Source organism: Cetorhinus maximus, chromosome 3 (assembly GCF_964194155.1).
Source record: "Cetorhinus maximus chromosome 3, sCetMax3.hap1.1, whole genome shotgun sequence".
Taxonomy (NCBI): Eukaryota; Metazoa; Chordata; class Chondrichthyes; order Lamniformes; family Cetorhinidae; genus Cetorhinus; species Cetorhinus maximus.
This window is the reverse complement of record NC_135881.1, coordinates 209,504,060-209,528,977: the sequence shown is the minus strand read 5'-3', so window position 1 is coordinate 209,528,977 and position 24,918 is coordinate 209,504,060. Positions and strand designations below refer to the sequence as shown.

General features: G+C 44.9%; 1 protein-coding gene across 4 annotated transcripts in view; it reads right to left on the bottom strand.

Moving 5' to 3' along the window:
- Positions 1-24,918, bottom strand: part of LOC144679217 (cadherin-18) — a 714,816-nt gene that overhangs the window by 42,236 nt on the left and 647,662 nt on the right. For all 4 annotated transcript variants that reach the window (XM_078539657.1, XM_078539658.1, XM_078539656.1 and 1 more), the window contains 3 exons: positions 21,228-21,395; positions 9,972-10,159; positions 9,618-9,871 (listed from right to left, as the gene is read on the bottom strand). In XM_078539657.1, the coding sequence (XP_078395783.1) occupies positions 9,618-9,871; positions 9,972-10,159; positions 21,228-21,395 (610 nt within the window). The remainder of the gene's footprint in view (positions 1-9,617; positions 9,872-9,971; positions 10,160-21,227; positions 21,396-24,918) is intronic.

Sequence of the window (24,918 nt, the reverse complement as noted above, 5' to 3'; positions counted from 1 at the left end):
AGCGATCACACAAAAAGCAATAAAGATACATCAATGGATTCATACAGAGCAAAAGCCTGTTTGGGGAAGGGTAGTGGGTATTAAAATTTGTTAAATGGAGGGATGAAAATTTGAATGGTCAATGATTAAACCCATCTGGGTGAAAATCAGAGCAACCTCAGATAGTAAGGGGCGTTTAACCAATTTATTGGAGTTCTTTGAAGAAGTAACATATGCTGTGGATAAAGGAGAACCAGTGGATATACTGTACTTAGATTTCCAGAAGGCATTTGATCAGGTGACTCATCAAAGGTTATTGCAAAAAATAAAAGTTCATGGTGCAGGGGTAACATATTGGCATGGATAGAAGCTTGGCTAGTTAACAGGAAACAGAGAGCAGGCATAAATGGGCCATTTTCTGGTTGGCGGGATGTAACGAGTGGTGTGCCACAGGGATCAGTGCTGGGGCCTCAACTTTTTACAATTTATATACATGATTTGGATGAAGGGACCAAAGGAATGTTGGCTAAATTTGCTGATGACACAAAGATAGGAAGGAAAGTAAGTTGTGAAAAGGGCATAAGGAGGCTACAAAAAGATATAAATAGGTTAAGCTGGTTGGCAAAAATCTGGCAAATGGAGTACAATTCGGGGAAATGTGAAATTGTCCATTTTGACAGGGAAAATAAAAAAAGAAGCAAATTATCTAAATGGCGAGAGATTGTAGAGCTGAGGTGCAGAGAGATCTAGGTGTTCAAGTGCATGAACTGCAACAGGCTAGTATACAGGTACAGCAGGTAATCAGGGAAGCTAATAGAATGTTAACATTTATTGCGAGGGGGAATTGAATACAAAAATAGTGAGGTTCTGCTTTAGTTCTACAGGGCATTGGTGAGAACACATCTGGGGTACTCTGTACAGTATTAGATCCTTATTAAAAAAAGGAAGTAAATGTGTTGGAAGTAGTTCAGAGAAGGTTTACTAGACTAATACCTGGAAGGTCCGGGTTGTCTTATGCAGAACGTTTGGACAGGTTAGGTTTGTATCCGCTGGGGTTTAGAAGATTAAGAAGCTAATTAATTGAAACATATAAGACCCTGAGGGGTCTTGGTAGGGTGGGTGCGGAGAGGATGTTTCCTCTTGTGGGAGAAGCTAGAACTAGGGGGTCACTGTTTAAAAATAAGGGTTGACCTATTTAAGACAGAGATGAGGGGAATTATTTTCTCTTTGAGGGTTGTGTGTCTTTGGCACTCTCTTCCTTAAAAGGCGGTGGAAGCAGAGTCTTTGAATATTTTTAAAACAGAGGTAAGAAGTTTCTAAATAAGCAAATGTGTGAAAGGTTACCAGGCATAGGTAGGAATGTGGAGTTGAGGTTACAGTCAGATCAGTCATGATTTTATTGAATGGAGGAGCAGACTCGAAGGGCCGAGTGGCCTACTCCTGCTCCTAATTCATATGTTCATATGCATATTAACTCTTGCCCTGCAATCTTTCAAAGGTTCTTTAAAGGTTTCTTTTTGCATCTCATGCCTTTTCATCTTTTCCATCTATTTCCAACCAGATTTATCAGCTCCCCCTCTCCACCATGGATTATTATTTACTTTTTATTCATTCACGGGATGTAGGCTTTACTGGCTGGGCCAGCATTTATTGCCCATCCCTAATTGCCCTTGAGAAGGTGGTGGTGAGCTGCCTTCTTGAACCACTGCAGTCCATGTGGTGTAGGTACATCAGCAGTGCTGTTAGGAAGGGAGATCCAGGATTTTGATCCAGTGACAGTGTAGGAACAGCGATATATTTCTATGTCAGGGTGATGTGCGGCTTGGAGGGGAACTTCCAGGTGGTGGTGCATCAGCTGTCCTTGTCCTTCTGGACAGTAGTACTTGTGGGTTTGGAAGATGCTGTTTAAGGAGCCTTGGTAAATTCCTGCAGTGTATCTTGTAGATGGTACACACTGCTACTACTGTGCATCGGTAGTGGAGGGAGTGAAGGTTTCTGGATGTGGTGCCAATCAAGCGGGCTGCTTTGTCCTGGATGGTGTTGAGCTTCTTGAGTGTTGTTGCAGCTGCACTCATCCAGGCAAGTGGGGAGTATTCCATCACTTTTCTGACTAGCGCCTTGTAGATGGTGGACAGGATTGGGGGAGTCAGGAGGTGAGTTACTCACTGCAGGATTCTTAGATTCTGACCTGCTCTTGTAGTCACAGTATTTATATGGCTAGTCCAGTTCAGTTTCTGATCAATGGTAACCTCCAGGATATTGATAATGGGGGATTCAGTGTTGGTAATGCCACTGAATGTCAACGGCAATGGTTAGATTCTCTCTTTTGGAAATGGTCATTGCCTGGCATGTGTGTGTGTGTGAATGTTACTTGCCACTTGTCAGCCCAAGCCTGGATATTGTCCAGGTCTTGCTGCATTTGGACATGGACTGCTTTAGTATCTGAGGAGTCATGAATGGTGCTTAACATTGTGCAATCATCAGCGAATTTCTGACTTCTTGATGGAAGGAAGGTCATTGATGAAGCAGCTGAAGATGGTTGGGCCAAGGACACTACCCTGAGGAACTCCTGCAGTGATGTCCTGGGACTGAGATGACTGACCTCCAACAACCTCAACCATCTTCCTTTGTGCTAGATATGACTCCAACCAGTGGTGAATTTTCCCCTGATTCCCATTGACTCCAGTTTTGCTCGGACTCCTTGATGCCACACTCGGTCAAATGCAGCCTTGATGTCTAGGGCAGTCACTCTCACCTCACCTTGGAAGTTCAGCTCTTTCATCCATGTTTGAACTAAGGCTGTAATGAGGTTTAAAGCTGAGTGGCCCTGGTTAAACCCAACTGAGCGTCAGTGAGCAGGTTATTTCTAAGCAAGTGCCACTTGATAGCCCTGTTGATGACCCCTTCCATCACTTTACTGATGATCGAGAGTAGACTGATGGGGCGGAAACTGACTGTGTCGGATTTGTCCTGCTTTTTGTGGATGGGTCATAACTAAGCAATTTTTCACATAGCTGTACTGGAACAACACGGCGAGGGGCACGGCAAATCCTGAAGCACAAGCCTTCAGTACTGTTGCCGGAATATTGTCAGAGCCCATAACCTTTGCAGTATCCAGTGCCTCTAGCCATTTCTTTATATCACGTGGAGCGAATTGAATCAGCTGAAGACTGGCATCTGTGATGCTGGGGACCTCCGGAGGAGGCCAAGATGGATCATCCACTCGGCACTTCTGGCTGAAGATTGTAGCAAATTCTTCAGCCTTATCTTTTGCGCTGATGTGCTGGGCTCCCCCATCATTGAGGATGGGGATATTTGTGGAGTCTCCTCCTCTAGTGAGTTGTTTAATTGTCCACCACCATTCTTGACTGGATGTGGCAGGACTGCAGAGCTTAGATCTGATCCGTCGGTGGCGGAATCGCTTAGCTCTGTCTATCACTTGTTGCTTATGCTGTTTGGCACGCAAGTAGTGAGTTATAGCTTCACCAGGTTGACACCTCATTTTTAGGTATGCTTGGTGCTGCTCCTGGCATGCCCTTCTGCACTCTTCATTGAACCAGGGTTGATCCTTTGGCTTGACGATAATGGTAGAGTGGGGAATATGCCGGCCCATGAGGTTATAGATTGTCTTTGAGTACAATTCTGCTGCTGCTGATGGACCACAGCTCCTCATGGATGGCCAGTCTTGAGCTACTAGATGTTCTTGAAATCTATCCCATTTAGCACGGTGGTAGTGCCACACAACACGATGGAGGGTATCTTCAGTATGAAGATTGGACTTCATCTCCACAATGACTGTGCAGTGGTCACCCTTACTGATGCTGTCATGGACAGATTCATCTGTGGCAGGCAGGTTGGTGAAGATGAAATTAAGTATGTTTTTCCCTCTTCTTGATTCCCTCATCACCTGCCGCAGACCCAGTCTAGCAGCTATGTCCTTTAGGACTCAGCCAACTCGGTCAGTAGTGGTGCTACCGAGCCACTCTTGGTGGACATTGAAGTCCCCCACCCAGAGTACATTCTGTGCCCTTACCATCCTCAGTGCTTCCTCCAAGTGGTGTTCAACATGGAGGAGCACTGATTCATCAGCTGAGGGAGGGTGGTACATGTTAATCAGCAGGAGGCTTCCTTGCCCATGTTTGACCTGATGGCATGAGACTTCATGGGGTCCGGAGTCAATGTTGAGGACTCCCAGGGCAACTCCCTCCTGACTGTATACCACTGTGCCACCACCTCTGCTGGGTCTGTCCTGCCAGTGGGACAGGACATACCCAGGGATGATGTTGGTGGTGTCTGGGGCATTGTCTGTAAGGTATGATTCCGTGAAGATGACTATGTCAGGCTGTTGCTTGACTAGTCTGTGAGACAGCTCACCCAATATTGGCACAAGCCCCCAGATGTTAGTTAGGAGGATTAACATCTCCAGGACTGAGTTTGCTGTTGTCATTTCCTATTCTTAAGTCGATACTGGGTGGTCCGTCCGTCTATCCCTTATCGTCTTCGCAGCAGTTTGATATAATCAAGTGGCTTGCTAGGCTATTTCAGGGGACATTTAATAGTCAACTGTTAAATGCTGTGGATCTGAAGTCGCATGTAGGCCAGATGAGGAGGGCAGGTTTCCTTCTCTAAAGTGGAATTTGTGAATCAGATGGTTTTTTTACAACAATCAACAATGGTTTCATGGTCATCACCAGACTTGTAATTCCAGATTTTTATTGAATTCAAATTCCATTCTTTGAACCCGAGTTCCCAGAGCATTACCTTGGTCTCTGGATTACTAGCCCAGTGACAATAACACTACACCACTGCCTCCAGGACTTCTTAAGGACTAACTTATTTTCTTTGAAATTCAAGTGAAAGATTTGGCTGAGTGCAAAACTAATATAGTCAAGTTGAAAAAAGAGCTTAACTCACCAACCAAAGTGCAATGAAATTTAGTTATATTCAACATATTGTTTCAATGTATTTATTGTCTGGATGACTCTTATGCAAACACAGCCTAAAGCACTGAGTGTAAAGAATGGGTTGTACTTCAATTATCATGAGTGGATAAGCTGCTTTAAAATGACCTCTCGTCTCTGTTATATAATGTTGTTGCATAGAGAATATAATTCCAAAGATGTTCACCAGAAGCAGATAATAATTTGAATGTTTAAACCAAAAGCAATACTGCCTGAGGTAATTCTTGGAACATACTTCACATCACAGTGGAATTTAAATTCTGTCTAGAAATATCTATAATAAACGTACTAGGCATTCATCTACCCCCTCTTCTAACATTAAACAGAGTAGACCACTCACTATAGCTCTTGAGGAGTCTTCACCTAAATTAAGCAATCATTCTTTAAGGATAACATCAGCGTGGGAGTCAGAACTTAAGATGCGTTCACTTACATGTTCAGCATTCTGAATCTATTCAGGTTCTCGTCGCATCGTGATTTATATCCAATTTTATTCTAGAACAACCAGATTCTAAAATTTCAGGCATTCCATTCCACAAATAGAAGTGTAGCAGGGCATGGCTTTCACCTGCTGATGATTCTGGCCCTTTACCCCATCCCAAATCTTCAACTTTATTTAGTGAGGGGTTTGTCTTGAATTACTTAATATTCTTATTGCTTAACATTCATCTGAAGAAGAGTCATATGTACTCGAAAGGTTAACTCTGTTTCTCTCTACACAGAAGCTGCCAGACCTGCTGAGTTTTTTCAGCAGTTTATGCTTTAATGAATAGAATGTAGGATTTACAGCCAAACAGGTTCAAGGTGTTGATCCTCATCCCACCCCTTTTCACCTAACCCATCAACACCATCTTCCATTCCTTTCTACCTAGTGTGTTTATCTAAATGCATCTTTCTTAGTTCCTTCAACTATTCCATGTGGTAGCGCGTTCCACATTCTCACCACTCTCTGCAGCAAAGAGGTTTCTCATGAATGCCTAATCCACAAAAGGCAAATATCTGGACGACACCAGAAATCTGAAATAAAAACAGAAAATGCTGGAAATACTCAACAGGTCTGGCAGCAGCTGCAAGAGAGGTACAGAGATAATTTTTCAGGTCTCATCAGTTCTGAGTTGTGGGGTCAGTTGAGGGGTTGCAGGATGTGTGGTCAATGGGGGTGTGAGGGGTGGATTTAGTCAGAGTTGAGAGTGATACTTTTTAACCCAAACCGACAAACTAACTGTCTTAGCTGAGATTGTTTGAATGAACATAGACAGAACAATGGATCTGTGACCCTCCTGGTCACTAAAGTTCAACCTTAACCTACTGGATACCTTAGAGGACGCCAACATTGCCTAATTCCAATGGAATGGAATGGCGCTTGGATCCCGACTGGCGGAGAGAATTTTGAAACAGGCAGCTGTGTAAACAACTATGTTGTTAACAAGAAAGCTGTGAGGGCCTCGTCAACACCAATAAATGGCAGAGGTAGAATGAGAAGTCATTTTGTTTCCATCATTATTGTGGTTCAGGATGGTAGGAGTGCATGGTGCGTTCTTTATTTGGCATCACCACACAAAAGCAAACTGTAGTGTTTAAGTTCAGTCACATCTGTCTTCTGACTGGCTGGCATATTGTGAGGTTGAGGCTCCCTCAGAGGCGCTGAAGCCAGGACTTCAGGCAACTAATTGCCTGAACAATGTAAAATGGAGTCACGGCGTCCAGGGCTGGCCGAGGCGGGTTCACCCCTGACCTGGCCGAGGCGGGTTCACCCCTGACCTGGCCGAGGCGGGTTCACCCCTGACCTGGCCGAGGCGGGTTCACCCCTGACCTGGCCGGTGGGTGGGGCTGCCACTTTCATGTTAAATCCCTGTATCTCTCTCCACAGACACTGCCAGGGCTGCTGAGCATTTCTAGCATTTTCTGTTTTTTTTATTTCAGATTTCCAGCGTCTGTAGTAGTTTATTCTTATAAAGTTGAAAGTTGTGTTGACATTTACAATCTTTGTCCTATTTCTCTAATTTTTGTTTTGTCAAAGGTGAGAGATATGCCAGTGCTGGAGAACACTTTTCCACTTTTAACACACATTTTCAGCAATGAGTAATTGCAGGGTCAGCTGTGGTGTAATGTTCCTTCAACACGACAGGAAAAGAAATGTCTTTGACTCAACCTCAACAGAACACTCACCGCATTATGGCCCCTTTAGTTCATGAGCCTACTACCTTGCTGGTTCACTCTCTCTGTATTAACCACTGGGTAAATACTTCACCAAAGTGAATTTACTACAAAGCAGAGATTAACTTCATTCAGTCCATCTGGCCTGCACCAAACTCCTGTGCTGGGGCAGAAGGCCCTGTGCTAATCCACTGCATCTCTCAGTCCTTGTTTAATTAAAGACTAAATTCAAATGATGGATGTGAATTTTGTATGGCTGGTAAAATGTCATTTATTTTGGGTTTTTTTTCAAAATTGTGAAACAAGTTGAAAAATGACACTGCCCTTTAACTTAGTGCAAAAAAGAAAATTCATTTTTTGTGAAAGCTGAAGTTAAATTATTTATATCTTCTCATCAAAACTACCAAGACTTGTTCCTGAGTAAAAGATATACAAACTTCACTGCAGCTACTTGATACCAGCTACTGTATCGATTCCGTGGCTTTTGGAAAATGTTCACTCCTGTCGTCTCTAAGCATGCTTTGAATTTCAAAGTAATCGACTCCTCAATCTGGACCATTTCCCTGAAATTCATTATTCATCAGTCAAGGCAACATCAGGATTGTAAGTACTAATGCAAAGATATTTACATAATAAATTGAAAATTTTATGTATGCCATTACTCTACCAGCCTGCTGGCCACAGATTGAATAATAACAACTACCTGTATTTATATAGCGCCTTTAATGCAATGAAACATCTTAAAGTGCTTCACAGGACAGCTATAAAGCAAAATTTGACACTGAACCATATAAGGAGATATTAGGGGCAGATGGCCAAAAGCTTGTCAAAGAGGTAGGTTTTAAGGAGCATTTTGAAAGAGGATAAATAGTAAAGAGTTGGAAATGCTTGAGGAGGGAATTCCAACGCTTAGGACCAAGACACTTGAAGGCACGGCCACCAACAGTGGAGAAATTAAAATTGGGGATGTTCAAGAGGCCAGAATTAGAGGAGCACAGATACCTTGGAGGGTTGTGGAGTTGGAGGAGATCACAGGGATAGGGAGGGGCAATGACCTGAAGTGATTTGAAAACAAAGATGAAAATTTTAAAATCAAGACATTGTTTGACCAGGAGCCAATGCAGGTCAGTGAGCACAGGGCCATTGGGTGAATGGAACTTGCTGCGAATTCGGACACGGACAGCACAGTTTTGGATGACCTGAAGTTTACAGACCGACCAGGAGTGCATTGAAATAGTTAAGTCTAGAGTTAATAAAGGCAGGAATAAGGGTGTCAGCAGTCGATGAGCTGAGACAGTGGCCAAGTTGGGTGTTGTTGGAAGTGGAAATGGGCGGAATTAGTGATGCTGCAGCTAAGCTTTTGGAAACTCATCTTGGGTAAAATAGGACACCGAGGGTGTGAACAGTTTGGTTCAGCTTTAGAACATTGCTAGGGAGAGCAACGGAGTAGGTAACTAGGGAACAGAGTTTACAGCAAAGGGCAAAATCTAAGCATCCTCTTCACATTATCCACAGTGGTGAACACATGATAAGCAATGCTTTCTGTTTAAACTAAATACATTCATCCTGCATAACACATTCTGTTAGTCCCAAATGGAAAACCTCTTTATTCCAAAAGACACAAATGTATTGATCGGATGGAATAAATCTTTATTTTTGTGTCTTTTTGGAAAGCTCTACAACATTATCAAAAGCAGCACCACTGCACTCTACTCATTCCCTTGCAAGGACCACTGTTACCTGCTACATAATCTTTTGAAGCCTTTAAAACTCTGCTATTCAACATACTTAACATTGGGTGTTTTTGTTTCCAACATGCTGTGATACTGTTACAGAAACCGGGGGCGGAATGTTACGGTCCTGTCACGGTGGGGGCGGGGCTGTAAAATACGGTGAGTCCGCTGGCTTTGGTGGGCCCATAAATCCACCAGCGTAAAACTCCTCCTCATTATTTCAAACTCTGGCAGCAAGTCAGAACTACTCTAACAAATGCTTGATGCCTTTTCTTTTATTTCGCTCAATCTTATGTATCAAGGTCAACAGATTTTTATTACCATTTCTCACCCTCCTCTTCATTGCATCCCTCTCCATCTGACATTCTGGGCCATGAACTTCACAACAGTACACATCAGCTGATGATATTTTCTCCTTTCGCTCTGGTGGAACGTTACACTCACTATACTGTAGCCCATCCAGAAAATGAACCAAGCCTTTGAAGTGGGTTTCAATGTTGGTCTATTCAGGAAACTTGCAAATTTCTTATTGAAAAATACACACCATAAACTTCAAATAGAACAACTTAAAATGAACTAAGTGCTTGGAATTCTAATGCTCTGTGGGTGGACTGACTACAGATACAACTTAATACATCAAGCATCAGGAAATTCAGTAAATAAGACATTTGTGATTGTTGTCAGCATTGAACAGTGGGATAGTTTACTGATCAATAAAGTTAAAATGTAAACTTATGATCGAAAACTAACATTATTGAGCCTTGAATTAAATGCAGTAAGGCCCCACCTGATGAGGTTTTTGGCACTGTCAGGGTCTTGTGCTGTCACTGCTCCAACCACAGTTCCTAGCTTTGTATTTTCATAAACATCCATCACATAAAAGGGTACAGAGAACACAGGAGGTTCATCCACGTCTCCAACAATAATTTTCAGATTCGCAGTGTCCTTGAATGGACCCAGGTTCCAAAAGCGAGGATCAATGTGGGTGTTTTCTCCTTCTATTTTTATTGTAAACACCTTCTTCTTTTCATAGTTTAGTGGCTGAATGCATGAACAGATCACAGAGATACGTTCTTGTTAATGATCCAATAGACAACACAAGATCATACATTTTAATTTTACAAAGATATCAAAAAATCACCTTCTTTAGAATAATAACTCCTTCCCTGGTATCTTTGTCTGTTGAAATGGTGAAAATGCCCAAACCGTCTCCATCGATGATACTGTATTTCATGTCTGCATTCACTCCAATATCAGGATCAGTTGCCTTAATCTTACCTACAGCTGTGCCCACAGTGGCTGACTCAGGTACATACAGCTGGTAGTGTTCTGTGAATAAACAGAGAGAGATGCTTCTAAATATTGAATATTGAGCACAATGTAAAGATAATCTCTGTCAAATATAATAATGAATACAAAACTACCAGTAATTTAAGCCCATGTGATGAAGACAATTAGATGGGTACGAGGGGAGAGTTGGCTAGGTTAATTGGATAAATAGACCAGAAGGTATGTGACAAATGAAGAGTGGGGAACATTTAAAGAAACTATTCAAAATGTTCAACAAAAATACATTCCATTGAAAAACAAAAACTCAGTGGGAAAGACCTACTGGTGGCTCACCAAGGAAGTTAAGAATAATAGTAGATTAAAAGAAAAGGCTTAAAATGTTGCAAAGAATAATAGTAAGTTTGAAGATGGAGAGCATTTTAGAAACCAGCAAAGGACCACCAATGGAAAATGGAAAAGAAATAGGATATGAGTATTAACTAGCCAGTAGTATAAAGACAGATTGTAAGAGCTTTTATAAGTATATAAAAAGGCAGAGAGTAGCTAAAGGCATCACTGGTCCCTTAGAAGCAGAGACAGGAGACATTATCATGGGGAATGAGGAAATGGCACAGGTATTGAACAAACAACTTATGTCTGCCTTCATAGTAGAAGGCACAAGTTACATATCAGAAATAAAGGGTAACCTAGGGCCTAATGGGAATGAGAAAATTAATGTAATTAATATCAGCAGAGGAAAAGTACTGCAGAATCTTGAGGGACAATAAATCACCAGAGCCTACACCCTGGGGTCCTAAAAAAACATTAGCTGCAGAGATAATGGATGCACTAGCTATAATTTTCCAAAATCCCCTAAATTCTGGCATGATCACAGCAGATTGGAAGTTAGCAAATGTATCACTGCTATTCAAGAAAATTGGGAAAGAGAAAAGAAGGATTACTGGCCAGTTATTAGGGAAATATTAAAAATACACTTAGAAAAGCTTCATATATTTGAAATAAGTCAACAGGGTTTTACAAAAGGGAAATTCTGTTCGACAAATTTATTAGAGTTTTTGAGGATGTAACTAGTAGGATAGATAAAGGGGAACCAGTAGATGAAGTATACTTGGATTTTCAAAAGACATTCAATAGGATGCCACACAAGTGGTAAGGGCTCATGGAGTTGGGGGTGATATATTAGCATGCATAGAGGATTGGTTAATGGCCAGGAAGCAGTGACAAGGTATGAATGGGACATTGGAGTACTGCAATTATATTAATTATTTAGACAAAGAGACAGAAAGTAATGTATCTTAAGTTTGCTGATGAAACAGACCAAGGTGAGAATGCAAGCTGTGAGGAGAACACAGGAGGCTGTAATGAGATATGGACAGGTTAAGTGAGTGGGCAACAAGATAGCAGATGGAGTATAATGGGTAAGTGTGAGGTTATTGACTTTGGTCGTAAGAATAGAAAAGCAGAATACTTCTTAAAAGGTATGAAACTTGTAAATGTTGATGTTCAAAGAAATTTAGGAGTGTCCATACAAGAATAAAAAAAAGTTAGCATGCAGATGCAGCAAGCAATTAAGCGAGCAAATATGTTGACCTTTATTGAAAGTGGATTGGAGTACAAGAATTGTACAGGCCTTTGGTGAGACAGCATCTAGAATACTGTGTGCAATTTTGGTCTCTATATTTAAGGAAGGATATATTTGCATTGGAGGTAGTACAGTGAACGTTCGCTAGATTTGTCCCTGGGCTGAGAGGGTTGTCCTACAATGAGAGGCTGAGTAAATTGGATCTATATTCTCCAAAGTCTAGAATAAGGGATGATCTCCTTGAAATATTCAAGAATCTGAAGAGACTTGACAGGGTAGACACTGAGAGGTTGTTTCCCCTGGCTGGGTAATGTCGAACACAGGGAACACAGTCTCAGGATAAGGGGACATTCATTTAGAACTGACATGAAGAGAAATTTCTTCACTCAAAGAGCTGTGAATCTTTGGAATTCTTTACCCTAGAGGATTGTGGCTGCTCCATGATTGAATATATTTAAGGCTGCGATAGACAGACTTTTGATTTCTCGGGGAATCAAGGGATCTGATGGGGAGTGGAAAAGTGGAATTGAAGTCCAAGATTAGCCATGATTGTATTGAAGGCAGAGCAGGCTCAGTGGGCAGTGTAGACTCCTCCTGCTCCTAATTCTTATGTTTTTATCTGAATTAACTAATTATCCAAAAATAAAAATTTGAAGGGCTACCAGGAAAAGGCCAGAGAGTGGGACATCCTGAGTAGTTCTTACAGAGAGCCAACATGGTTACAATGGGCCGAATGGCCTCCTTCTGTACTCTAACCATTCGATGGTTTTATGATTCTGAAGGTGGTTATGGAATTGCTAGACTTTCTCCAGCATACAATGAGGAATGGGAAATGTTAAACCTTCACAGGATTTCAAAGCAAAGATTGCAGAAAATGTAGGCAGAGTGCACAATGGTTCAGAAAGCAAATCTGTATTTGATTGTGATATGACATTGATATGATGTGATGACATACGTTGTATGTGATAAAAGGTAATAGACCTGAAATGTTAACTTGTTTTTCTCGCTCCACAGATGCTCCATGACCTTTTATTTCTCTTTATTCTTTTCATGGGATGTGGGTGTCACTGACAAGGCCAGCATTTGTTGCCCATCCCTAATTGCCCTTGAACTGTGTGGTTTGCTCAGCCATTTCAGAGGGCAGTTTAGAGTCAACCACATTGCTGTGGGTCTGGGGTCACATGTAGGCCAGACCAGCAGATTTCCTTCCCTAAAGGGCATTAGTGAACCAGATGGGTTTTTAAAACAATGATAGTTTCCTGGTCACCATTACTATGACTATTTATATTTCCAATTTATTAACTGAATTTAAATTCCACCAGCTGCAGTTGGATTTGAACCCGTGACTCTAGAGCAGTAGACTAGGTCATTGAATTCCTAATGCACTGATATTACCACCACACTAACCTCTACCCTAATGTAGCTGCGATACAGACAGACCTACTGAGTATTTCCAGCATTTTCTGTTCTTATTTCAGATCTGCAGCATCAGTCGTATTTTGCTTTTATTTTAACTGATTTATTGTCTGACCCTAAAGCTGGCCGTCAACTTTGAAAGGTCACAGTTTGGAATCATTTTTTAGAGGCTTCTTCTTGCATCATAGACGGAAGCATTACTCAGTCCAATAAATATAACAATGCATTTTATGAAAAACATTTATAATGTAGAGTACAGACAGAGACATGAGCTTTTTTTTTATATTGGATTGAGGTTCTCAGAAGGAGTCTGCAGTGTCAATCAGTCACATAGGTTCAGGGATCTATATCCACAGAGCTTGTGGTTTGATAGGATTGTCATAAGAGTCAAGTGGCAGTCAAGAAATCACTGATCCCCGACTTGGTGAAAAGTAGACCATTACTTTCCTGTCCAGGGAGAAGAAACATTTTAAAAGAGGGTCACCACACGGAACCTTTGCAAAAAATAGCAATCTGTGAGCAAATGGACTCTGTAAGTGAAACCAGCAATGACAAGTGTGTCCAAAGAGCAAAGAGAGATTAACAAGGAACAGCAAAACTACAATGTGGGAGTTTAGCTCAAAACAGTGAGTGCAGAGAGCAAGTGAAACTCATGAAGTTTGTGTGAATAAGATGCAAATGAAGTGTGAAACATAAACAAAAATTACTCGAAAAACTCAGCAGGTCTGACAGCATCTGTGGAGAGAAAGTGTGGTCGATTTTCACCATCTGTAGTCCAAACTTGAACAGGGAGCTGAATTTTATAGCCCCTGGGGGTGGGGTGGCAAGTGAGGGGGTCGTGGTGGAGGGGGTTGAAGGGGTCAGGGTGGAGGGGGTTGGAGGGGTCAGGGTGGAGGGGGTTGGAGGGGTCATAGCGGAGGGGGTTGGAGGGGTCATGGTGGAGGGGGTTGGAGGGGTCAGGGTGGAGGGGTCATAGTGGAGGGGGTTGGAGGGGTCATGGTGGAGGGGGTTGGAGGGGTCAGGGTGGAGGGGGTTGGAGGGGTCATAGTGGAGGGGGTTGGAGGGGTTGGGGTGGGGGGTTATAATTCACCGCCATGGCAGGAAACTGTTCTTGGTGTCTACCCACCTGCACCACCCCGTGCTGCATTTTTACCAGCAGCAGGGAAGGCATCGGGAACTCTGCCTGCCTTTGGGCCAAATTGAGGCCTTTAAATGGCCACATAATGGCAATCTCCTGCCGCCACTACAATTTTACCCACAGCAGGGGAGGGAGGCGCTAAGCGTGCAGCCATCCACGTTTCACTGAGCAGACTGGTGGCCAGGCAATGGGTGGGGGTGTCTCTTTGTGGGCCCCCTGTGGCCATCGGAGACCCCCACCCAAGCTAGTCACCCTCTCCCTGCATTTCTGCTAATTTCTGTCCTGTCCACACCAGTCCCCCTGCCTGCCTCACTCCATTCACTCTGGGCCCTGCCTGCCTGGCCCCAGCGAGACTTTGTAATTAACTCTCAGTCTGAGCTCATTGGCGGCATGCTTCCCTCTGGGGCTGCTGCAGTACCAGCAGTGCCCACAGCTCCCCGTGGCACTGCTAGGCCGAGAGAGTTGCCGGTCATCTGATTAGCCAACGGCTTTCGGAGGCGGGACATTCTCACTGATGGGGGCGAAATCCCCAGCTCCTGCCAATTAACAACCTGACGGCTGATAAATAGCTGCGTAGTGAGTCCACCAAGTGGGGGTGGGCTCACTGCTGACATTTACAGCAGTGGCCCCACCTCCAGCGTAAAATTCAGCCCTGGGAATATGGAGAAGTATCAATATTATCAGTGAAGAATGAAGGGCCTGTGATGGAGAGTGCCAGCCTTAGTCCAGGGCATAACTGTGTATGACTCACACAGGCTAAAAGTGGATAGCGGAACTCAATGTGGAATTTGAGGTATTAGGTAATTAATGCTAGATCACAAAAGGACTGAAAGAATTAGGGTCTAGATGCTGTTAGATGGTCGTGGGAGAACGGGAGTACAAGTGAATATGAGTATATTGTGCAGCTAGATGTTTTGTTATTAAGGTAGAAATTACAATCACATTTTTTCTTGCAAAAATTTAATGGTAAATTCTTTAATCTCACACTCTCAGCAGTGAGTTGCTTTGAGAAGAGGTGTGGATCAAAGACAAATGCTACAGGGTTGTCATCCTATCTCTAGCCCATACTGTTTTAAATTTTTTTTTTATTGTAAAAATATACTTTATTCATAAAAAATCTTCAATCACATTCAAAACCATTTCAAAAACAACATTACAAGGGTACAATCCAGGTTAAACTTTTACAAAATGTATCACCAGGTGCATCAGTACAAACAATATTACAATCATTTACAGCCTTTCATTTTGATCTGTACAGCCCGAGGGGCTCTAAACAGTTCCCAGTCTCTCGGTGCGCTGTGGTAGAAAGGTCTTAGACAGCGACCCGTCCCCATTGCGCCTTTGCGGCAGCTGCCCCAAGCTTTAGTGCGTCCCTCAGCACGTAGTCCTGGACTTTGGATTGTGCCAGTCCGCAACAATCGGTCGGGGACAACTCTTTGTGCTGGAAGACCAACAAGTTTCGGGCAGACCAAAGCGCGTCTTTCACCGAGTTGATGATCCTCCAGCTGCAGTCGATGTTTGTCTCGGTGTGTGTCCCTGGGAACAGCCCGTAGAGCACAGAGTCCTGTGTCACAGAACTGCTCGGGATGAACCTCGACAGCAACCACTGCATCTCTCTCCAGACTTTCTTTGCAAAGGCACAATCCACAAGGAGGTGAACAACGGTCTCTTCCCCACCACAGCCACCTCGAGGGCAACGTGCAGAGGGGGTGAGACTCCTGGCGTGTAGGAAGGATCTGACGGGGAGGGCCTTTCTCACCACCAGCCAAGCTACGTCTTGGTGCTTGTTGGAAAGTTCTGGCGATGAGGCATTCTGCCAAATGACTTTGACAGTCTGCTCGGGGAACCATCCCACAGGGTCCACCCTCTCCTTATCCCTCAGGGCCTCTAGGACGTTACGTGCTGACCACTGCCTGATGGACTTGTGGTCAAAGGTGTTTTTCTGCATAAATTTTTCCACCAGGGACAGGTGGTACGGCACGGTCCAACTACTTGGAGCGTTCCGCGGCAGCGTGGCCAGACCCATCCTTCGCAACACCGGGGACAGGTAGAACCTCAGCACGTAGTGACACTTGGTGCTTGCGTACTGAGGGTCTACGCACCGCTTGATGCAGCCACACACAAAGGTGGCCATCAGTATGAGGGCGATGTTGGGCACGTTTTTTCCCCCTTTATCTAGAGGCTTGTACATCGCGTCCCTGCAGACACGATCCATTTTCGACCTCCAGATAAAGCGGAAGATGGCTCGAGTGATCGCCATCGCGCAGGAGTGTGGAATGGGCCAGACCTGCGCCACGTACAGCAACAGCGAGAGTACCTCACACCTGATGACCAGGTTCTTACCCGCAATGGAGAGGGAGCGTCGCTCCCACATGCCCAGTTTCCTTTTCACCATAGCCACTCGCTCCTTCCAGTTTCTAACGCATGCCCCGGTCCCTCCGAACCATATCCCCAGCACCTTCAGGCCGTCAGCCCTGACAGTGAAGGGGACAAAGGATCGGTCAGCCCAGTTCCCAAAGAACATGGCCTCGCTCTTCCCACGATTTACCTTGGCTCCCGAGGCCAGTTCGAACTGGTCGCAGACGTGCATCAGTCTGCGCACCGACAGCGGATCCGAGCAGAAGACGGCGACGTCGTCCATGTACAGGGAGGCTTTTACCTGAGTGCCTCCACTGCCTGGGATCGTCACTCCTCTTATGCCCGGATCCTTCCTGATGGACTCGGCAAAGGGTTCTATGCAGCACACGAAAAGGACAGGCGAGAGAGGACAGCCCTGCCTGACTCCAGATTTAATCGGAAAGCTATCTGTTTCCCACCCATTGATTGAGACTGCGCTACTGATGTTAGTGTAGAGCAGTTGGATCCAATTTCGAATTCCCTCCCCAAAGCCCATTTTGGAGAGCACATCCCCCATGTAGGTGTGCGATATTCTGTCAAAGGCCTTCTCCTGATCCAAGCTGATGAGGCAGGTATCCACACCCCTGTCCTGTACATAGGCAATCGTATCCCTGAGCAGCGCCAGGCTGTCAGAGATCTTCCTGCCTGGCACAGAGCAGGTCTGGTCAGGGTGAATCACCAATTCCAGAGCGGATTTGACCCGGTTGGCGATGACCTTGGACAGAATCTTATAGTCCACATTCAACAGTGAAATGGGTCGCCAATTTCTAATTTCCTCCCTTTCCCCCTTGTGCTTGTAGATGAGGGTGATGATGCCTTTCCTCATGGATTCTGACATGCTGCCGGCCAGGAGCATACTCTCGTACACTTCTAGCAGGTCTGGGCCGATCAAGTCCCACAGAGCCGAATACAACTCCGCCGGCAGGCCGTCGCTTCCGGGGGTTTTACTCTTCTCGAAGGACTCGAGGGCCTTAGTCAGTTCGTCAGGAGTTAGCGGTTTGTCTAGGCTCTCCCGCGTACTGTGGTCTAAGACCTCCGTGATAGAGGACAGGAAGGACTGGGAGGCCGTGCTGTCCGTGGGCTTCACGTCATACAGACCGGCATAAAAGGATTTGCTGATCCTCAGAATGTCGGACCGTGATGACTTTACTGAGCCGTCTTCTTCCTTCAGGCTGCTGATCACAGAGCGCTCTCTGTGTACCTTTTGGAAGAAGAAACGTGAGCACGTCTCATCCTGCTCCACGGAGCGGACTCTGGAACGGAAGATGATCTTGGAGGCCTCCGAGGCAAAGTGCGAGGCTTGCTGGCCCTTCACCTCTTGGAGCTCCTCCTTGACATCGACCCCCATCGACTGCAGCCGGAGCAGATTCTGCATCTTTTCCTGGAGTCGGGACATTTCCCTCTGTTCCTTTCTAGCTTTCTGGGTGCCTTTGCGGATGAAAAACCTCTTGATGCTTCCCTTGATCACTTCCCACCAGTGTGTCAGGGACTCAAAGAGGGGTTTCACGGTTCTCCAACCTTTGTAATCCCTCTTGAGCTCCTCAATGTTCTCTGGGGTCAGCAGTTGCACATTTAGCTTCCATGCCCCCCTGCCCACCCTCAGGTCTTCCTCCAAGTGGCAGTCCGCCAGTAGGAGGCAGTGGTCAGAGAAGAACACCGGCTTGACCTCGGTGGATCTGACTGTGAATGCACGGGACACAAACAGGAAGTCTATCCTGGAACGAATGGACCCGTCTGGCCGCGACCAGGTGTATCTACGCTGCGCTCCGTCTGCAGGGTTGCTGAAGACGTCGTGCAGCTTGGCATCCTTAACTGTTTCCATCAGGGATCTGGACGTAGCGTCCAATCTGCTTCCGGCCCTGCCGGATCGTCCAGCCGCATCGATGATGCAGTTGAAGTCCCCGCCCAGAATGACCGGCCTGGAGGTCGCCAGCAGCAGTGGGAGCTGCTGAAAAACCTCCAGCCGCTCAGCCCCTTGTGCCGGGCCGTACACGTTAATTAACCGGAGTGGAGCGTTCTTGTACATTACGTCTGCTACCAGGAGTCGCCCGCCCACCACCTCCTTGACCTCGGAGACGGTGAAGTTGCCTCCCCGCAGCAGAATACCCAGGCCGGAGGAACGAGAGTCGTTTCCGCCCGACCAGATCGATGGCCCGTGGGACCACCATCGTGACCATTGCCTGTAGGAGCTGAGGTGCGGTATCGCACACTCCTGCAGAAACAACAGGTCAGCTTTGACCTTGGCTAGGTAGTCCAAGGTCGCAACACATCGCGTAGTAGATTTAATGCTACGCACATTTATGGATACAATCTTTAAACCCATATTAAAGCATTTATTCTCCTACCAAACCCACTGTCTCTGAGAGTCCCAGACCTTTAGTCTGCTCCTTCATACCCGTAGTGAGCTCAAATTCCTTCACTTTGGATGGGCTGAGGTAGATCTCCTTGGCCGTGTTCTGCTCCAGTGGCATCTGGAGGTTCACGTAGTGAGCGGATTTTGAGATGACCTTTGCTGGAGAAGCTTCTCCAAAACTCACCCCCTCTGGGGGGTTGCTGTTCCCGGCTTCCTGGAGCTGGGGTGCGATGATTGCCTCACTGCTCCCAGATTCCAGGGGCTGTGGTGCACTGGCCTCCTCAGGTTGCAGGCAAAGTTGGGGTGCGCTGGTCTCCTTGTTGTCTCCAATTTTCTGGAGCTCGGGTGTCTCGTCCTCCAACGCCCTGGAGCTTTGCCGCCTCTTCTGTCGGTGCCGCTCTGGCACTTCATCATCCGAAGAGCTGCTGCCCTTGTCATCCGTGTCGGATGGGAGACGCCTCTTGCCGCTTCTCTGGGAAACGCCTTTGCTTCTTCTTCGCTCCCTCTTACTTTTCTTGTTCTTCACCGTCCGCCACTCCCCCTGCTGCTTTTCCACTGCTGCCTCCTCCTCCATTGATTCGTTGTCCTGAGGACTGGAAGGTTCAGGGGGTAGTGCTGTTGATTGGCTCTCTGTTGCCTCAATCTCTTTCTCCACCTTGTCTCTCTCTGTGTCCTCCTTTGTCCCGTTGAGCTCCCTGGGGGCCTTGGTGGTTGGAGTGACACGAAACATTTCTTCTGCTTCCCCGTGGTCGGCTTTGGCTGCCTGTGCGTAAGTACGGCAGCGTTTGGGGCAGGTCCTGTAGAGGTGACTTGCCTCGCCACACAGGTTGCAGCACTTGGCCTGTTTGCAGTCTTTTGTCTGGTGCCCTTCCTGTTTGCAGATCTTGCAGAGGGAGGCGCTGCAGTTGGCCGCCACATGACCAGCCTTGCCGCATGAGCGACAATGCTTGGGTTGCCCAGCGTAGACCAGGTAGCCACGGTTTCCCCCGATAGCGAAACTGGAAGGAGGGTGGAAAATGGCTCCCTTACCATCGGTCTTTAGCGTGACCTTAAACAGGCGTTTGCCTGTCCAGATCCCCAAGTCGTCTCGAATCTCAGTGCCGCTCCCCACCTTATCGAAGTACCTGGTGAGGAAGGTGACCACGTCGGCGACAGGGACGAAGGGGTTGTACACATGCACCATCACCTCACGTTCCCGTTGCAACGGCAGAGAAAAGTGCGGCTCCGCCGTCAGGATCTTCATCTCCGGCAGGTCTCTCTTCTCCTCGAACACCCTCAGGAGCCGGACGCAGTCTGCCACCCGCTTGAACGTCACGTCAAAATAACCGCCTTTGCGGGAGTCGTGCAGGGTGAAGATCTCCGTAGCTTGGAAGCCGCACGCCTTCAACAGGATCCTCCTGGTGAAGAAGCCCCGATCCATAGGTGATCCTCCTTCATCGCTGTGGTTCACCGTGACTCGGACAGTGATAGGTAACCCACGGTATGGATTCAGATTGCGATTGGTTATCGCCCTTCCATCCCGACCTTGCCTTGGCAGGACCATGGTGTCGCCCCTGCAACACTTGATCTTAGCCAAAAGGCCGAGAAGCGATCGCCCATACTGTTTTAAATATGTGAGGTTAAATGCATATAAGACCTGCTGATTATTTTTGTTAATGCCCCTGCGAAGCACCTTGGGGTGCTTGTTCCACATTAAAGGTGCTCTATCAATTCGAGTTGTTGATGGATCTCGATGGGAAAACTCTAAAGGGAAGAACATTGTTGCACACAACAGGATCTGATTGTCTTGATCATATTCCACTTTAATCAAAACTTCAACTCTTACCTTCTTCTGCCTGCCCTCATATTCAGACAACACTGAGTTGTTATTTGGAGGGTGACCTACTCCAGCCTTAGTGTCTGGTGTAAGCCTTCCATGCGCAACAGCAATTTAGCCAAACAGACTGTCAGTCAAATAGTTGTGTCAGTGAGAAACCGGAGCTTTTTCCACTGCTTTTGACAGGGAGTAGATGTTCTTCTTTAAATTAGCTCTCACAATAAAGAGACCCAAGTGCTAATGTCTTTGCCCATTAAGACCATATGTAGCAGGAAATCAGAGACAACAGAAATAAAGCAATTGTCTGTATGATTTACAATGGACTTTGTAATGTGGCACAAACCCCTGGTGAGGTACACTGTAATGTTACACTATGCAGCGTATTGTTTAAACTCTGGTACATACTTTGTGGGAATCTGGGAGGATTGTCATTGGCATCAGTTAGAGTTATATTGATAGTTGTCGAGCCCGACAGGCCTCCTATCTGCCCAGCCATATCTTTGGCTTGAATGACAACAGAATACTGTTCTCTTGCTTCCCTGTCCATGTTGGGTAAGGCTGTTCGGATGATTCCTGCAAGATATTGGAAAGAAAATCAGTTCTTAAGAATAATAACAGCTTGTTTTGTGGAAGGCCACTTCTCTACAGAAGCTGGTAACAACATTACGAGTTATCGATTTAGATACGTGCCAGGGGCTGGTAAATATCATACACCTTTTCTGAATTCTTTGATTATGAAACAGGTCTCTGTAAAAAATAGTACTGCATGTATTAATGTATTACAAATGAAAAAAAAAGAAATGCGTAATTCTTAAAACAATCAGAACCAAACCTACTTTTAATTTGGTTAATGCTGAAATAAAGTAAAAATATTTGACCAATTTGACCTAAATTATGTTAATTTGCTTCATCAGTGGTTCCTGTTTCAACATATAAATATCTAAATAAATAATCGAATTGAGGCAAGAATTGTAAATGATTCACAATATGATTAAAATATCCTATTCACAGTGTTAGTGCACAATATGATTGATATTTCATTTTTTTGCAGAACTCTGCCGAAAGTCACCTTTTAATATCTAATCTTTTACAAATACACCTTCCTAAACATTTTACATCAACAATTTCTGACAGCATGATATTAGCAAAGCTGATTTTGATTCTATCTCAAGTGCAACTTTTACCAATTAATACTTTTTGTGAATAATAGGTTGGGACAGAACATGTAATAAACAAAGGGAACAGGATGTTTAATTATATTCCTAAGTTAGTCTCATGGATCATCTTTCCAGTGCTCGTCTCACATTCTCCCTCACCATCAGTGTCAAGAAAGCTATAAAAGCAAAAAACTGCGGATGCTGGAAATCGAAAACAAAAACAAAAATACCTGGAAAAACTCAGCAGGTCTGGCAGCATCTGTGGAAGGGAGCACAGTTAACGTTTCGAGTCCGCATGACTCTTCAACAGAACTCTGACTGAGCTGTGGGCAGGAGTTTGCCACCATGGCGACATGTGGTTTGAGAAGCTCCAATGCAGATGCCAGCCCTGCAAACACGGCATCAGCAGAGATCGTCCCGTGCCACTGGCAAGGGGCAACTTCATGTGTGGCGGACTTTGCTTTTCCAGAATTGGCCTGTTCAGCCATTGAAAGAAGTGCAGCAGATGATCTAAGCCACACTTAGAGCATTTTATTCAAAGAAGAGCCACAAAGCTGTTTCCTGACATTGAAGATTAAATTATGAGGAAAGATGGAAGAAACTTAAATATCTAGCTTTTGAAAGGAGGAAAAAGACCATATAGAAAACTACGAGGTACTAACGTCGCAGCTAAGGCGAACCCCAAGCGCACAAAGAAACCAAAACAAGGGGCACAGGTTAAAACCGATGAAAGGGAAGTCAGGAAATAGTTTTTTTTCCACATAAAATAGTAATTAACATTTGTAATAGTCTTTCAGGTAGGATCAAGGAGGCAAAACAAAACTTGGACTCATTCAGTTAGATATCAGGGAGCGAATCTTTTTATCGGTATGGTTGAAATAGAATGAGATCACCTTATCTTTTTTGTGATCTTGTACTTACACACATTCTATACAAAATCACTCCGTGTCAGGGAAGAGTGGAGTGGACAAATCCCACAGGTTATATAGTTTCTCGGTGACTCCATGCAAACTTCAACTATTGGAGTTGCTGACTGAGTCATTTAAATTTCTTTCAAAAGTGGTTTTGTATATCAAAATCAGCTCAGCTGTGCAATTTATTTGAAGTTTAATGGCTTTGCTCACCTTTATAATAGAGAAGGAACTGGTTCCCATAGAAGCACTATCTGATTATTAACAGCACACATAACACAGTTGTGATTTTTATGGTGTTATTATACTCTTCATCTGTCTGGGATTGTAAGCGTTATGATAATGCTTCTAGAATGTGTTAATGGAAGGGTAGTGCTGCTGGTGGACTGTTGGGCTGACTCAGCTGTTTTGAACTGTAATTGCTCACTTCTTGCAGAATCCCCATACAGGTATCTACTTTCAGTAACATCATTCACCCTGGGACTATCAAATATCATTTTCAGCATCTTAATGTCTAAATTGTATAAAAGGGATAGAAAAACAAGGCTTATTGACAAACAGGTCTTCAAAACTTTAGGGATAGCAATGATCACAGATCTGGCAGGTTCAGTCGACAATGTGTGTACTTACAGTAATGGCGATACAAGTAATTTCCCTCCTAATTCCTGCTCTTCTGTAAGAACAGATTCCTAATGTTGCTTGTGTAGATGCCAGTACAGGATGTGAGCGGCATCCACTGATATCTACAGAATTTCTGTAAATGTGACACATTGTAGACATTTTTCACCTGTTTCTCATCTGCCAAACGGGTGTCGGCAGTTGAAAATTGGAACTGGGGGCATGTTGACTGTTTCGTTGATGTCAAAAGAGGCAATTTTCATGTAGATGGTATATTGGCAGTATATACTTGCCTTTTGCCATGGGAGGTAGTTTAAGTATGCAAACCATGATTAGGCCAGTGCTAAGACTCTAATTGCAACATCCAAATACAGATAGACAGAGGAAGGGGAGAGCCCCATGTTGACGGACAGGGAACGAGAATAGGCTTCCTAAATTAGAGACAAGGAAAACATCAAACCAGGGGGGTACAGATAAGCAATGGTAATTGAAAGTTTAATAAAAAGGGATTTTCAGTAGAATTTTAAAAGTGGAGAGACAAATGAGCTTTGGAACGGAATATAAAAACTAAAACCATGGTGACAGAAGGTTCTGCTATCAATGCTGTACTCAGACAGGGTGCAAGGATACACAGCAGATCAGAGACGCGGAACACATTTTTTAAAAATATTGATTCACAGGATGGGGGCATCGCCGGCTGGGCCTGCATTTATTGTCCATCCCTAATTGCCCTTGAGAAAGTGGTGGTGAGCTGCCTTCTTGAACTGCTGCAGTCCATGTGGTGTAGGTACACCCACAGTGCTGTTAGTGAGAGAGTTCCAAGATTTTGACCCAGCGACAGTGAAGGAACAGCGATATAGTTACAAATCAGGATGGTGTGAGACTTGGAGTGGAGCTTCCAGGTGGTGGTGTTCCCATGCATCTTGTGCCCTTGGCCTTCTAGGTGGGAGAGGTTGCAGACTTAGAAAGTGCTGTCGAAGGAGTCTTGGTAAGTTGCTGCAGTGCTTCTTGTCAATAGTACACGCTGCTGTCACTGTGCATTGGTGGTGGAGGGACTGAATATTTAAGGTGGAGAGAGTGCCAATCAAGTGGGCTGCTTTGTCCTGGATGGTGTCCAGCTTCTTGAGTGTTGTTGGAGCTCCACTTATCCAGGCAAGTGGGGAGTATTCCATCACATTCCTGACTTGTGGGTTGTGGACAGGCTTTGGGGAGTCAGGAGGTGAGTTACTCGCTGCAGAATTCCCAACTGCTGACCTGTTTTTGTCACCACAGTATTTATGTGGCTAGTCCAGTTCAGTTTCTGGTCAATGATAAGCCCCCAGGATGTTGATAGTGGGGGTGATGTAATGTAATGTAGTGATTGTAATGCCACTGAATGTCAAAGGGTGATGGTTAGATTCTCTCTTGTTG